Below are 16,472 nucleotides of genomic sequence, written 5' to 3'. Positions count from 1 at the left end.
AGCACCTTAGCACAAAACCCCACCTGCAACCCCACCGTCTGCCCAATCTAGACTGCGTCAGCCCTTCTCTGTCTCACGTTGGCCCTGCGTCAGCCCCAGGAGGCCCTATGTCAGCTCTGGGAGCCTCTGCGTCAGCTGCGTTGGCCCCTCTGGTGCTCTGCACATCACTTGGCTGCCTCTGCGTGAGCCCTTGTTGGCTCTGTGTCACCCTCCTTGGCTGCTGCACTGCTCTCTCGACACAATCTCTGCCTTCTCTGTTTCTCTGTAATCAATGCCCCTCAGCTGCTCTCCCGATCACTAATTCTATCTCTCTCAGCAAACCCCGCTCTAGAGAATAGAATGACTGATCATCTAGTGTATTCTCCAAGCGACCCTCAAGACTCCTCTTATACTTTTCCTGTTGACATCTCAGCGGTCGAGACTAAGTCCCTAATCAACAGCTAAGATTAGATCTGGCTTGATCCATGTCTTTTGGACCATTCTAACATTGATTCATATTAATACACATTAATATTTTATTTTTCCAAAGTTTAGACCTAAGGACTCCATTAAAAATATTAATTATTTTAATATCTCCTGATTTGTTTAGAATCGCCCAAACCCTTTCTAGGTATTGGAGATCTCATGTGCCCCAACCTCTCCACCAAATTTCGTGGCTAGAGCACATCCGAAGCTACCCCAAATCAATAAAGCCAAGGGGACTGTGAATACACGTCTAGATGCATACTAAGAGTATACTATGACTTTCAGAAGCGGTTGTTGAAGCCAAAACAACAGCTTGATAAGCTTGTTTTACTGGGCTGAGCTACATAACATCGCCAAAAGTCAACTTGATTGGGAGAAGGAATGACCCAAGGATCGTAAGAAGTAGAGATCATGTTGACATAAGCGACATGAGGAGGTGGGAGGGAAAAAGTTCCCATAACAGCAGAGTCTTTAAAAAGACCCGCCCCAATGCTCTCATAAGGAATGTCAGTATTTCCCACATATGGCACATTGCCATTCGAAAAATCAGAAGAGAAAAAGGCTAATTGATCAACAGTGACTATCTTCCCTTCATGAGGAAAATGGAGCACACAGAACAAAGAAGAAACCACGCAAAACATAGTATGAGTCTCGCTTCGTCCAAGTAGAAGGTTATAATTCAAGCTTGCATCAACGATTTCTACTTCCAATTCAACAGTTTTGCCTTCCAACATGATGGGCAAACTCGTGAGAATACCATAAGGACGAGATCCTCTGCCATCAAAGGCTTCTAAGGTATTCAGAGGCTGGTTGAGAGGTGGAGAACCTATAACTTTCTAGCATGAAACATACATGATGCAAGTGGAAGCACCCTCATCAATCACAGTTCGATGAATCGTCTTCCCTTTTATAATGACTTGGATCAAAATGCAAGTTGATGGGGAAATCAAGGAACATGGTTTTCCAAGTCAAAAGTAATCAAATTTGAATTTGTAGGGTCAATTCTTCCTATAGCAGATAGTAACGCTTTTCGCTGCGTTGGACAAGTTTGGAGAACTTCCAAGGCAGACATCGCTGAAGGCGCTTGAGCCAAATCCTCAACAATATTGTGATGTTGGGCAGCTCGTGCATTCAGATTGTAAGATGATTTCTGAAGGAACCCGTGGGAGGCGGTCAGATAACGAAGTCATTACTAGGTCTCTCAATATGAAGAGGACCAGAATTGGGCAGAGTAGAAGTAGGTGTGTCAATAACTTCTTTCTCCACAGTCTGTTTTTGAGGAGTTCAATAATCTTTTGACCGGGGGGCAACATAAATAGACACTGTTCCACTCATGTAAACTTGAGAACCCAAAGATGTGGAAGATTGCGGTTGTTCTACCAATTGGTTCTGCTGTGATGGGAAAGGTTCTTTCAGTCAATGTTTTAAAACTTAGACTCCGGTTAGGAAACGACCGAGGATCGGCTCCGACTCCAATTCCGACTCGGTATCGACTCGGTTGGTTTGATTTCAATGACTCGGTCGTTGTAAAAATACATTAAATATTTATTTTTTTATAAAAAACATAATTTTAAAGATTTTCATTCATGTTTCCAAACACAAAGCTTTAGAATATAGAGAGAAGACAACCTATGATCAAAGTAGGCTCATGAATATATCCATTATATCAAAATGGCACCTAGTGCACTGTCCAATACAAAGTCCATACTTAGCCACCACTGCCACGATTCTTTTTTTCCTCAGCTTAAGGACAATCACTAGACTACAACAACGACAATACCAATTCTCTGCCCCTAATGAAGTCTCACAATCCTTGATTTAATTCTGGTCAAGCTCGAGAACAATCAGAGGTAAATATGTATTTATTAGTCCATTGCTAGAACGTTTTCCTTTTTAAAACCATTGTATGGCTCAATGCATTGTTTTAGTTTTCTAGTTCATGCCACTAGGATAACCATGCTTCGACCTTGTAATTATCAAAACTCTCACAGTGATAGATTACTTTAGGGCTATAACTATGCAATAAACAACAACCCAACCATTGATATGTAAGAGGCGGAACAACTTTTGACAAATGTGCTTCAAGATTTTTGTCAAAGAGCCGAGTTGGCTAAGTTGTAACTAAGGTGGCCAAGTCATTACCGAGTTGGCTGAGTTGTTACCGAGTCGACCGAGTCAATGATTGACTCGGTAACAACCCGACCAACCATTCTGTTTCGGCCACCGAGCCGACCCGGCCAGGCATTGGCTCGGTCTGGCCTGACCGAGTCGGAGTCCACTTGGTCATTTTTTGAAACAATGCTTTCAGTGTAGTCGACGTCCCTTGAGTGCCTTTTAACAAGCGACTAACTTCCGCATGACAGGGACAATCCTTGGTATAGTGATCTTCCTCACAAATGAGGCAAGGATATTTAGGCTTACGTTTAGATGCATCATCAATAGATGACTTTGGAGGATCCTGTTTTGGGGTATCAGATTTTGCTTTTTCTTTACCTTTCTTTTTACCTTTGAAGGCTTTATTTGCCGCAGTAGACTGAACGGCATTAAGCTTAGAAGTTTTACCAGGATTTGGAGGAGGATTGGATGCAGAATTCGAAACAGATTTTTGCTTCGAAGAAGCTTTACTGGAAGTTTGAGACACTGATCCAATAATACCATCGACAGGTGGTACATTTGGAGGTTTAGAAGATGCTGGATCTGTAGATGGTCTCAGAGCATCAGGCAAGAGATCATATAACGTGCCAAATTGGGAATACACCAAATCTAAATATTGGGCATGGGCAATGGCTTGATCTTTGGTTACACAACCTCCCATAGCTATGTTTGCAACAATTTTGTTGACGAATGATTTGGTAAACCATTCAATTAACAACTCATCAGGTATATCAAACTTGATAAGGCAATGCTGATGTCTCCATTCATGGATATGATCAGAGATGTGGGTAGCAGTATTCTGTTTCAAAGACATAAGCATATGGGTACCAGTTTCATAGCGAACCGATAATTGGAAGTGAGTAAGGAAGGCCATTGCCAAAGAATTGAAGTCTTGATAAGCACCTCGAGGCAACTCGATGTACCATTTCATGGCAGGACCCATAAGGGTGCGCTGAAAAAGACGTAGATGAATAGAGTCATCAACCTAGGAATTAGATGAACACCATAAATGGTAAGTCATAACATGGGCCTGGGGGTCTTCTCCAGATTTTCCTTCGAATTTCAGACAATCGCCAGGAATCTTAGTGGGAACCGGAGGCCAATATGGTGAATGAAGAATTGGATCATTAGTGAGTCGGAGGGGCTGGGAGATCAGACCTGGATGTCCCCTGAGGGACCACCCTTTGCCGGTGGCCTCATTATTTCTCAGGCAAGGCAGCCTTGCTCCCTAACCTCGAGACTGAGGGTATGAAAGCGGTGATACCCAGTTGAGGGACAATCTATCCTTGATTGGGATGGGGGTAGGTCGCACCATCAGGCCCACCCGTGATCTTAGCCATGTGGTGGAGCCACTACCCTGATGCAATGTGGCATGGCTCCCTAACCTGGGACAACCCATGTGGTAGATGGGCTTGGGTTCAAGGCTGTCCCCTCTGGTCCACATGTCGAGTGTGGTACCACATACGAGAGGCATGACAGCTCGACTCCCTAACTTGGGACACCCCAATCATCAGGGATGGACTGGGAGTCAAAGTCAGTCCCCTCAGGTCCACATGTGTGTTAGCAAGCGCTAGTGGCACCAACAACTTGAGGCAAGGCTATACCTTGGCTCCCTAACCTCATCCGTGTGCTTGTTCCTTATTGCGTGTTGTTTTCGTTAGGCCATTTTCGATTTTTTTTCTTGCAGCCATTTTTTGGAAAAATTTATGATGCAATGAATTGCATCCTAAATAATCGAAGATGCATCCTAAATAAAAAAATTTGATGGTAAAGGACCACATCCGACTGTCCCAACGTTGCTAAAAATGGCAATTGCGAGTTGAAAGGCATGGGAGGCCTTTGATAAGGCCTAGCTTGTGGATTCCATTCTTGTTGGTATGGGTTCTGCCCCCAAAGTGGCAGATTTTGACCATAAGGAGCTTGATATTGCCCCCACTGAGGGGTGTTCTAACCATACAAATGTGGATTCTACCCCCACATGGGTGGGTTGACCAGGGTAAGGTTGATACTGACCTGCCATAGGCTATTGAGAACCATAAGGTGGATAAAAAACTTGCGAGGCATATGGATTATATGGTTGTTGTTGCAATTGTTGACCCTGGTGGTAAAACCACTGGCCCTGCTGTTGTAGGGGTTGACCTTGTGGTTGCAAGGGTTGACCTTGTTGATGTAAGGGTTGGTTTTGCTACTGCAAGGGTTGTTGGTAAGGCCCTTGTTGCGCATAAGGTCCTTGTTGTACAAAAGGTTGTTGTTGTACATAAGGTTGTTGTTGTTGGAAAGTTCCTTATGGAATTTGCTGAGTTCCAGGTTGGTACTGATAAGTTCCAGCTTGAATTTGACCAAATGCCCCAAATGAGGGATTTGAACCACGATGCATTTCGGGAGCTTCCTGTTGAGTAAAGGGTGGATTCTGAGGTTGTTGAGAGCCATACAGAGGGTATGGTTGCTGGTAGGGTATCTGAGCCGAAAGAGGCTGTTGATACGAGATTTGGCCTGATCTAGATGGAATTGATGATCCACCAGGATAAGGTACACTGCCAACATTTTGACTAGCTCTGGTAGCGTGAGTTTGAGGTGCACTCACATAAGCTCCACCCGAAACAGGAGGTACATAAGGCGGAGGTGGTTGTTGTCCCCCATGCGGTGGGATAGGTGGTGGCACATATTGTCCACTTAATGGAGGACCTTGAGAACTTATAGGGACATTAATTGCCCCAACTGTAACTGTCGGTTGTATAGGAACTAACGAAATTGCAGTCTTTATAGGAATTTGAGAGGCCACGTTTGAAACAAACGAACCAGAAGTAGGCATGGTGCTCGATGACCAAATGGGATTGTGATAAAGTGAAGACACACTTGGAGTACCTGAAACCAATTGAGCCAAAGATGTATAACTAGCTGGAAATAAAGGCTCACTGCTTTCAGGGGGTGGTGGAGGTGCAACACTTCCCACATATGGATAACCTTCAGGTGGAAATTCGTATTCAGAATCATTGTCAACACCAAGAGTATGAGTAGCTGAGACTTCTAGAGGACCTTGAGAAGAGGCTGGAAACTCACCTTTTGAAGCCATGGGTGGAAACAGTTGGCGAGGAGGAATCCAAGATGGTCGTGGAGATAAATCCAAAGGTATACTAGGATTATTGTATGGACTATAAGGTTGTTGAGGAGATATAACCAATGGATCAAAAAGAAGATTCAGAGGGAATAAAACAAACCTTTGTGGACTCTCAGGGGTTTCTGGATCAGATTCTTGAGATGATGATGAGTCTCGAGGTGGAGGACGAGAAGAAAGGGGTTGGATACTTGGGACAATTCCAAGTTCAAGACCTTGGGCTTCAAGTGACTGTGAAAAATCAGGATGAACTCCTTGTGATGACCCTTCAGTGTTAGATGATGAAGGGGAAATGTAAGGTGAACCTGGTGGTTCAGCCACGATGACCTTTTTAAAAAACAATAAGGGGTGGTTGATTTGAGCCTACAATTAAAATTTACTATTAATCAGGCAATATGAGGCCAAGGATAACTGCATAGGTAAGTCATGTTATTGTGGGCAGTTAAATTTTAGAACTTAAAAACAAGAAATAAATAAAAAAGGGTGTACTAGACAAGATGGTTTACCAAGTATCCATGAACTATATGCACCTTAGCCAAAACCAAGGACTTAACGTACGATGACCGATCTCCCTGAATGCTATGTTCGGTGTATCATGTTTACAAGGCGTCTGACTCGATTACCTATGGCTAAAGGATAAACCTAGTGGTGTCTCCCAATATATACTTGACGATATGGGGAGCGCAAGTCTGTGTTAGCACTGTTTAACGCATAACCATTCGATGAGAGCGTTCTGATATACTTACCATACTAGAGTGCCTCCGATATACCCTAGAGTATTGGAGAACCTCCGATATACTTCCATATTGGAACGAGATTTCACCCCCAGGATACAATGTAGGCAATTAACGACAACTGCTAGGTTTATAGACGCTAGAACACGTCTCTAGCCTAGACCTCTAAATGTTTGCGTTAAGTTACAAATGCTCCTTAGGTTAATTCAATAAATTTTAAAGTTTTTCTTGAATTAGGTTTCAATTTCGGGCTCAAACGATGTCATCCTAGAATGCAACCCTTTCATTTCAATGAATTCTATACGAACAAGGGAAGAGAGTTCAAGAAATTAATGCATCAAACAATATGCCTCCACTAACTTTTCTAGACGCAAAATGCAAGAGAAAAACTAAACTTCACTTTGACTAATGAATATGCGATCTATTGACAACAAAAAATGATCTTCACTTCTCAAAGATGCACTTTACTTATATGATGCTCTTTGATTTTTAGATGTTTACATGCAACTAAGCTTCAACTAAAGCAAAAAACGAAGTTTTTGATTCAAAATACTCCTAAATGGAAACAAGGCATCAATCAAAGTAACGCCAAATCCAAAAGCACTCAATGAAAATGTCTTTGACTTTCTCTTTCAAATAGATAAAGAAATATACTTATTTCAGTTTGCAATGCAAACAATGTGATCTATGTTTGATAAATGACAAAGATGGATTTCAAATGCAAGATGACCTAATACACATGAAAAACAACTTTGCACAAGACAAACCGAAAGCAATGTAATTCAATGTTTCATGTGATTTCACTAGATGAACAGACCTGATCATTCATCAAATCAGAGATCCAAAGACACTCACAAGCAACAAGTGACAACCAATCGACCTATAAACCCTAAAATCAATCCAATTGCACTCAAACACTTGAAAGTTCAAAGGAGTAAGATTTGCTAATAAAATGAGGTAATCAATCAAAACATCAACAAAATCCAATCATGCAAGACAAAACAGGATCTCAGGGGCTCAGACACACTAAGGTTTGACAGAGAAACCCTAGATTTTTGCCAATCTTAGGGATCAACGCGGTTGTTAAGGCCAAATTGGCGCTGAACAAGGGATAAGTGTGATTGTTTTAATAAAAAGCGCGCTGGCAGGGCGACCGTCAGATCAAAAAGCGCTTTGGGCAAGTATAAAGGAAAAAAATAAAAAAGAATTTCACAAACACCTCCAGACTAAGCACTCTAAGATAGCAACTAGTGATTGTGTAGACCTATATCAACCCAAACTAACTGAGAACACGATGGTCGGTCAAATTGATCAAGAGATTAGTTGAGAAAGGAGGATGAACAGGCTATAGCTTCCCCAGCAGAGTCACCATTTTGTTGTGAAGGCAAATCCCCTCTGCGGACAGAGGCGATCCCTCTAGCCCAATGAGTGGGTCTAGCAACAAACCAAACAATCTGACACACACTTTCCCAGTGTATGTTTGACAAGTGTAGAAATAAGGAGAAACCTACATGGTTCTGATGCTAATCACTCGATACTTGGAGATGGCTTTGAATCTTTCGCTCCAAGCCTCGCTCCTTAGTTGTTCTTTATGTTCAGATTCCTGCAAGGAAGATCAAAGTACTATGCAAGATACAAGAGCATATATAACATACATCAAGCATAAACTACTTAATAGATCAAGGAACATTAAGCTAATAGCATAAGCATTTACGCAAGTATGGAAAGTGAACATCTGATGTATATATTAAGAAACTATAAAGGGAAGCATACAACCTATGCCTTGGTGTTGGCACCCTCCTTTTGGTGGATGTCCAAGTCCAAGCAAAGACTCTTCAAGCACTCCTTCTCCAAGCTAGAATGGGTAGCATGTAAGCATAATCTTAGCATAGGGATGTAGCAATCAATGACCAACCATTTGGGGATGGAAGGGAGTGAATTTATAGGAAGGGAGAGGGAGTTAGGGATCCACAAAAGAGGGAGGAAGGTCCACATCTCAAGGGGAAAGCCCATGATGATAAGATCAAGAGGCCCAAATGAGAGAGCTCGACCATATCAACAACAACCAATATCCAGCTCGTTGTTCCCAAAGGTTCTAGTGAGCGAAGCTTCTCCTCCAATTTGGGAAAACCTGCCAGAAGAGGTTCAGCACGAGTTTTCCTATGAAAACCCGCACTAGTAGCGCGAGTGTATAACTGAGTAACCTACCATCAGCATGGACAGGTAGTAGAGCAAAACGCGCTGGTGCCAGAAATTAGGTTTTTAGGCAACCTTCTCCAAAATGGTTTCTGGGAAGTTTTCCTTTGATTCTTCAGGGAGGTTTTGGTCTGTATATCATGATGGATATGCTGCACAGTAGTCAATGTTTTGGCACTCCGGGATATGGTATGGGAAGTGAATAGGAGATATGACAAAATACTATGTAACACTCCCTCTGCAGTGGGAGACATCATGTGGACCCTGGAATATCTGCCAAGTATATGGTGCAAATATGGAGTCAGATGGGCATAGTGAACCAAGTCCATCATCCTCATCCAAAAGGTGGAACACAAGCAATCAATGATTGATGTTGGGGATCCATGAAGTAATCTCTGCTATGGTGGAGGCCCATGGCTCTCAACGCTCACCCTACAAGTCCCCATGTGGCCCTCTTGGAGGGCTAAGACCCCATATAGGGAGACCAAGCCCCAAATGAAAACCCACTTGCAATACAACAAATCATTAGAATAATCAAGTAAAAGAGTTTACAAATCATGGAATCAATGAGGCACTTCATGGTGACATGTCGTTCCATAGTGGGCTCTGGCATGTACATGTGTCTCCAAGCCCAATAAGGGGGTTAGCCAAGGACCCTATTAGGTGGTTTCAGCCTTTAAAGGGGGTGACATGTCCATGGTACATCCATCAAGTGGAAGGTGGCAAGTGACATAATAATGGAACAGAGTGGGGGTCAAGGGAATGATCCAGGCCACATGTGATGGGACAAAGGGTAGCTATAATGAGGGAATCCCACACTTGGGTATATGAGTGTAGGAGGGAGAAATCGTGGTACATAAGTTACCCCAACCTTTGTTTTTCCACCCTTCTTCATATGCCTTTTGCCTTTTATTGATTTTTCTTCGTAACTGTTCGAGGCTCCAAGGGATGAGAGCATGATGCGTGGTATATAGCAGTAGTTAACCCCTTTTAAGGTGGGGCAATTCATTGTCCGCCAGGGGTTGTGACAATCATGGGTTCCTCAATGTGGAGGGGGCTCATTTAGGGACCATAGGAACTAGGGTGATGGCCATATATGAGGGGTAGAGCCTATGTTTGGATTTGACCATGTGCTAAATTTGTTTGTCCCAGCCATCTTTGGCATCTTGTGGTACATTTTCTTGTTGAGAGTGGCCAAATTATGTTTTTTCTTTTCTTTTTAGCTGCATCAACCCTTGGCATCGCTCCAAACCCGACCAAAGGTGTGCGCAAGGGGAAGGGGAGGCTGACCCTATGTGGACCCAATAGGCACATGTGGACATGAACGTGGTAAATGATGAATGGGGTGAAAAGGAGTGGAAAGGGGCGATATATATGGTTTTGGGAAGCGGGACCACACAACCAAAATCGATATTTCTCATGTAGTGCCATCCCTAAAGCTAGTGGCCAGTCAAGGAGATCGTGTGGGTCTAGGATACAAGGCTAAACACCAAATCAGGTAGAAGAGACAAGAGCAAAAACCTAGCCCACTCTTTCTGCCGAATCCCCCACCAATCCATGCCCAAAAGTGTCCATGAAAAGTAAACAAAATTACTCAACTAAGCTAATGAAAAGTCATACCTTCGGGGTCATTAGGCCCACCTTCAAACTTACATTCATAACAGATAAGCGAGGGACCACATGGCTAGCTCAGGTGGCGGAGAAAATGGCCCACCGAGCTAACTAGTAGCTGTAAGGGGCTGCTGGCTGCTGGCTGAGGACCATCTAGAACATTTTTCTCCTATATACACTACCCACAGGTGGTGGGTAACAGGTTCCACTATGATTTTGTGGATGAGCAAGAAGCAAACATATGTTGCACTCAGCATTGCCGAGGCAGAGTATATTACGGCCAGTTTAGCAAGTTGTGAAGTAGAGTGGCTTCAGAAGTTACTCGCAGGACTATTTGATGCATGTTAATCAAAGTTGTGTGAAGCTTACAGAAAATCCAGTTTTCCATTACAGGTTGAAGCACATCGAGATCAAGTACCACTTCATCCATGACATGTTACAGAAGGGAGCAATGAAGCTCCAGTACATCTCCATTGATGAGAAGCATTGATATTCTTACACAGCCTTTATCCAGAGCAAAGTTTGTATACTTTAGGGACAAGCTTCTACTTGTTAAGAATGCACCCTGCACTGAGAGAAAGTGTTGATGAAATAGCACTAAGGATAGACATTCTCCATGTGTCAAGTATGACTTGAATTAGGGAGAATGGTTCAGCAGAGGACAAACATTCTTCCTGTGTCAAGTATGATGACCAAAATTAGGAAGAATGGTCCTAGAGGCCCAGGCACTTAGTTGAGTAGGTGTCTTTCAGTGTCAGGCTCAAAACTCTCCAGATAGGTTAAGTGAGATTATTTAGCATTAGGCTCGGAATTACTCATGTAGAGTGTGGCCTTTGGAGATTCACCATGTGTCATAGATATTGGTCAGAATGATAGTGAACCAAGATTAGTCTATATACCATGTGTCAGAAGGACTAGAATTATGGTAACTAGTTGATGCTAATGATATACCATATGTTAGGAGTACCGACCAGGATTATGGCGAGGATACACCATAGGTCAAAGGTACTGGCCGAAATTATGGTAACTTGTTGATGTCATTGATTTACCATGTGTCATAGTTGTTGACCAAAGTTATGGTAATTGGATGATGTTGATATCGATGATTTGTCAACGTGAGAACATCTAGTTAGTCATTATGAATACCTCCCTAGCTAAGAGGGAGTGCAAAATTTTTGTAGCTATGGTTGGTCTTCATAATCAATGTGTTATCCTTTGAGATATATTGAAAATGTAAGACATATTCTTCATGTCATTTTTATTGTTTAGCACTAGAAATAATTAATATAAGACATGTCCTTCATGTCGGTATCAATAGAGAAAACTTTGAATTTTTGTCTCCAAACTTGTCAAGTCGGCCCTAGTGAAGAGACACCCATTTGGACAGGCAAATCATTATATATAGAACACTCGACCTCCTCCACAAGGCATTATTCGATCTGACAAAAGATGAGATATTTTGGGCATCCAAGCGAAGGAGAAGGACAAATTATCTCAAGCATATCTCTTTCTCTCTTTCGACTTCGCCCGTGTGACTTTTTGGGCATATTCTAGTTAACTATTTCTAAGCAACATGGACAAATTTTTGGGCAGCTTCTGGGAGGCTGAATTTCGCCATAAGCATATTAGATAGGGCCGAGTTTGTTGTGCAGAAGATTGACTTGACAAGAAGTTTGTTTGACTAGGTTTGACAATAGCATTGTTTTGTCAGTTTGACCATCATAGTTGACTAGTAGTATTAGGTGTATCTCTTGTTGAATTGATGAATTTCTCTAAGGAAAAGGTTTCTGGGTTTTACCCCCAAGAGGGTAAATCTTGTGTTCTCTTTGTGCACTATGATCTCCACTGTCCTTGTGCACTTATGGTAGAATTTTTGAAGTGTAATTGCCTAAGTTACTAGATTCGTTGGTCGAGGGTACAGGATCCACGAATCCATGTATCCGATCCAGATCCGGCTAGAACCGGCAAAATTACGCCTTAGTTGGAGGATCCATGAAATTCGGAAACGTATCCGAACGCCCAGAAATGGATCCTTGACAAAAAATCGACAGGTTTCAAAAAGTAAAAGCCGGTTTTTATAGTTTAGGTTTTGTCTTGTCTTGATTTGTGTCTTGTCTTTATGCTTTGTCTTGGTCAGCCACAACAACGAAGCAACAACAGAGGAGGAAGGAATAGTGACGGTTTTTAAGTTGGCCGCAAGGAACAATGAAGTGGCAGTGACGGTTTGTAAGTTGGCTACAATGGTGAAGGCACAACTTTGTAGAGCTTTGACAGCAGGTGAGCTTTGTAACTTGGCGGCAACCGTTCATGGACAAAACATCAACTTCTTCCTCATCGTCCTTGATAGGAAAGAAAATCCAGCGATATTATATTCAATGCTTGAGAGTATTGTAATTATGCTATATTGTAATTATATTCAATGCTTGCGATATTAAAGAATGGTGTTCCTAATAAGACTCTAATATTATGCTATATTTCTAATTAACTCGAGTATTGTAATTAAATTATAATGCTATTATGTGTGATTATAGAAATATAACATAATGTGTAAATATAATTAAATTATAATGTTATTATGTGTAATTATGGAAACATAACATAATGCGTAAATATTTTTAACTTAGAATGAGACTCGAGATTATCATAATTAATTATAATGTTATTTAGAGACTAGCTTTGGATTGATGTTTCTATTAAATATTATAATGTTACATTTTCTATCGGGTACATTGAAATATTATAATAATTAAATTCGACTTAGTTACCGGAGAATCCACAGTAAGAACCATTTCCTGCCAACGTTTCAAATCCCAACCGGGATCCATCATCAGGACAACTTGTATATTATATTTTTTTTATTTAAAAGTATTATTATATTTTTTTGTACTTGATGTATCCTTGTTGTATCTGGATCTTAGATTTTCAAAAGTCTAGTGAATCCGGATTTGGATCCGTATCCGAATCCTGGTATCTTAGGTAATTGCTTAATGATAAACTGGAATTGCTAAAATAAGATCTACATCATTAGAAGTAATTATCAGTATTTCAGAAATTAGTGCTTGTATCTATTGCACTTGAAAGATAAAAAAAATATGCACATGCAGGCCTTTAGAATACTGGTGGATGTTTTATCCACCCCGCACACACATTCAGGCCTTTAAAATACTGGTGGATACTTTACGACTATTTTACTGTTGATAGGCTTGTTCCTGGGAATCTCTCAACAGTTATGCTACCCATCTTTTCCAATCACCAACCATTGATTCCAATGCCATGGGCCGGAAGCATTAGAGAGTCTGAGAGGCATCAACAGGTCACCTCTTTGTTCACCAATGGGAGAGGATAGTGTTTTTCTTTAGACATTTTCTTAGCTAAAGATGCATATGATTTTTAGTTGTTGCAATCATTGGATTGGTAATTGTTAGCTGCCTAGAATTGAATTAGAAAGGTTGATTTAGGTCAGGAGCCTTTAAAATACTGGTGGATACTTTACGACTATTTTACTGTTGATAGGTTTGTTCCTGGGAATCTCTCAACAGTTATGCTACCCATCTTTTCCAATCACCAACCATTGATTCCAATGCCATGGGCCGGAAGCATTAGAGAGTCTGAGAGGCATCAACAGGTCACCTCTTTGTTCACCAATGGGAGAGGATGGTGTTTTTCTTTAGACATTTTCTTATTTTCCTGCTAAAAATGCATATGATTTTTAGTTGTTGCAATCATTGGATTGGTAATTGTTAGCTGCCTAGAATTGAATTAGAAAGGTTGATTTAGGTCAGGAGCCTTTGCATGTTTATTCTGATCCTCCTCACGATGTTCGTTAAATAGTTTTTTTAATTGGTTCTTTAGATGTGCCTAGATAAAGCGTTTATAGGGAAGATGCATATATAGCTCCAATTTGTGCCATAAGTTAGTTACTTTGGTGCACTATGTTACATTCATCAGTTTACAAGTTGTCTCTAAGCAATATAAGATTGATTTCAACGTGCTACTGAATCTCCTTGACTGTACATATTGCTCAGTGTAGCTGCAAGTTTCAAAATAATTACCCTGTGACAAGATACTATTATTCACACTTTTTACCATCGAAATAATCTACAATGATGGATCTTTCCATTCCTAAATGCTATGCAATTTCTTGCAGCTGCTTCAAGTTGAAGTACCTTGGACATTAATTCTGGATGATGCCCTTGCAAATTCATTCATTGCCCCAGCAACTGAGACTATTGAAGATGATACACAATTGAAGTGTAAGAATAATCATCGTCTCAAACTTTTGTTTCACAAGTAGATTTACTTCGTTGCTTCTGTCTATTGTGTATAGGACCTAGGTTTTTAAAACATTTTCGGATATCACTAATACTGACCTTTAAAGATAATATTTTCTCTGAATGTCGGTCAATATAATGCCAAGTATTTAAAATAATATACATGAATTGGTTTCTTGCGTGTGTGCTTGGTTGTCTCTTTTGGTCTGGTGTAAATGTCTTTGATCAGTTAGCATTTAAAAATCTGCCAAGTTTACAATCAATGTCTATGCAGTTGAAGAGTATGAAAGATCGTGGGAGCAGAACGAGGAGCTTGGGCTGAATGACATGGACACATCTTCAGCAGATGTTGCATATACATGAGCCGGTGGAATGTTGTAGGTAACTGGATCAAAGTTCAGGAGAAACTCTGGGATGGTTGGCACTGTCAATGCTAAATGTTGTACTTCAAATTCTTTTAGGAATTTCCAGTTCTACAACCGACAATTTTCCAAGGGAGGGCACTCCAAGGCATTGTATACTTGTAAGATCGTCAAAGTTTAGTCTTGATCCTGTATTTGATCTATAAAAAAATTGTTTTAGGTTTATATTATTAAATCAGGGTCAGGCACAAATATTTGATGTCCCATTCAACCATATATATAAACTATATTTTCCTCTTTGGGGATATACCCAGCTTTGCAAGTTTCGTTTACCGTTCTCATTGATCGATCCAAAATCAGTTGCTAATTATATTGCTTATGTACCTTATTAGAGTTACTTGTGTATAGCTGACATTTCAAAGCAAGTGGTTAGATGGAGCAAAGAACTAAATTATATGAAGAAATATCACATGTTCCAAGGCACGAGTATTTATTAGAAAACAGCAATACTTGTTATATTCTAGTTCACATCTAAATAGCGTACAATCAAAACTTCATTTTGCAATTAGTAGTCCAAATAATAGTATAATATTAATGATAGCAGATTAGAATGCTATCGAGAATTTTAGAATAAATTATATGTCTGAGTATATGAGCTCTACATTACCTGAATTTTAGTATTAGGGTCTACTTATAAATTTGTGTTGAAACACCTTTCCTGCATGCACGGAGGCTCTAAAAAAATGAGAAGCTGGTTGGACCAAAAAGGTGAGACATGTTGGTTTGCCTCGAGCAAAACAGATGTGATCTAAACCCATGGATGGACTGGAAAATAAGTGAATATTAACCCCACTCGTGGATCCATTGAACCAAAGAATCATCCCTATACATAGCTACACTCAGAACAAACATCTTCCCTCACATGTGAACTGATTCAGACGTGTTGTTGGCTGCCACATACATGTGCATCATTTTTTGGGGATCCATTGAACCAAAGAATCATCCCTATACATAGCTACACTCAGAACAAACAACTTCCCTCACATGTGAACTGAGTTAGACGTGTTCTTGGGTGCCACATACATGTGCATCATTTTTTGGGGATCCAATGAAGCAAAGAATCATCCCTATACATAGCTACACTCAGAACAAACATCTTCCCTCACATGTGAACTGAGTCAGACGTGTTGTTGGCTGCCACATACATGTGCATCATTTTTTGGGGATCCATTGAAGCAAAGAATCATCCCTATACATAGCTACACTCAGAACAAACATCTTCCCTCACATGTGAACTGAGTGAGGCGTGTTGTTGGCTGCCACATACATGTGCATCATTTTTTGATACGTTGGTAAGTTGTCATGTGGGAGTTGGTTCCTACCACACGTTGGTAACGTCTATTATGGAGGATGATCTCTACACAGATGCATTGGCAATAGACATATATTTCGCCGCCACATTGTTGACTGGCATATGTGCATTAATTTTTATATGTTGGCTGGTTGTTACAATGTGGGAGTTGGTTCCCGTCGAACGCTGAGAAAGTCTGATATTGGGGATGAT

General features: G+C 40.9%; 1 protein-coding gene across 1 annotated transcript in view; it reads left to right on the top strand.

Annotated features, from left to right (window-relative positions):
• The window catches only part of LOC149261058 (zinc finger chaperone zpr1-like), a 335,727-nt gene extending 320,512 nt beyond the window's left edge, over positions 1-15,215 (top strand). The window contains exons 16-17 of the mRNA XM_089421608.1: positions 14,423-14,528; positions 14,821-15,215. Of these exons, the coding sequence (XP_089277734.1) occupies positions 14,423-14,528; positions 14,821-14,909 (195 nt within the window). The 3' untranslated portion in view covers positions 14,910-15,215. The remainder of the gene's footprint in view (positions 1-14,422; positions 14,529-14,820) is intronic.
• The last annotated feature ends 1,257 nt before the right edge of the window (positions 15,216-16,472 follow it).

The sequence above is a fragment of the Pinus tabuliformis genome, chromosome 6 (assembly GCF_031772625.1).
Source record: "Pinus tabuliformis cultivar Carrire ecotype Pingquan chromosome 6, CPIR1, whole genome shotgun sequence".
Taxonomy (NCBI): domain Eukaryota; kingdom Viridiplantae; phylum Streptophyta; class Pinopsida; order Pinales; family Pinaceae; genus Pinus; species Pinus tabuliformis.
Note: the sequence above shows the minus strand (reverse complement) of the source record. Positions and strands in the feature narration are given on the sequence as shown.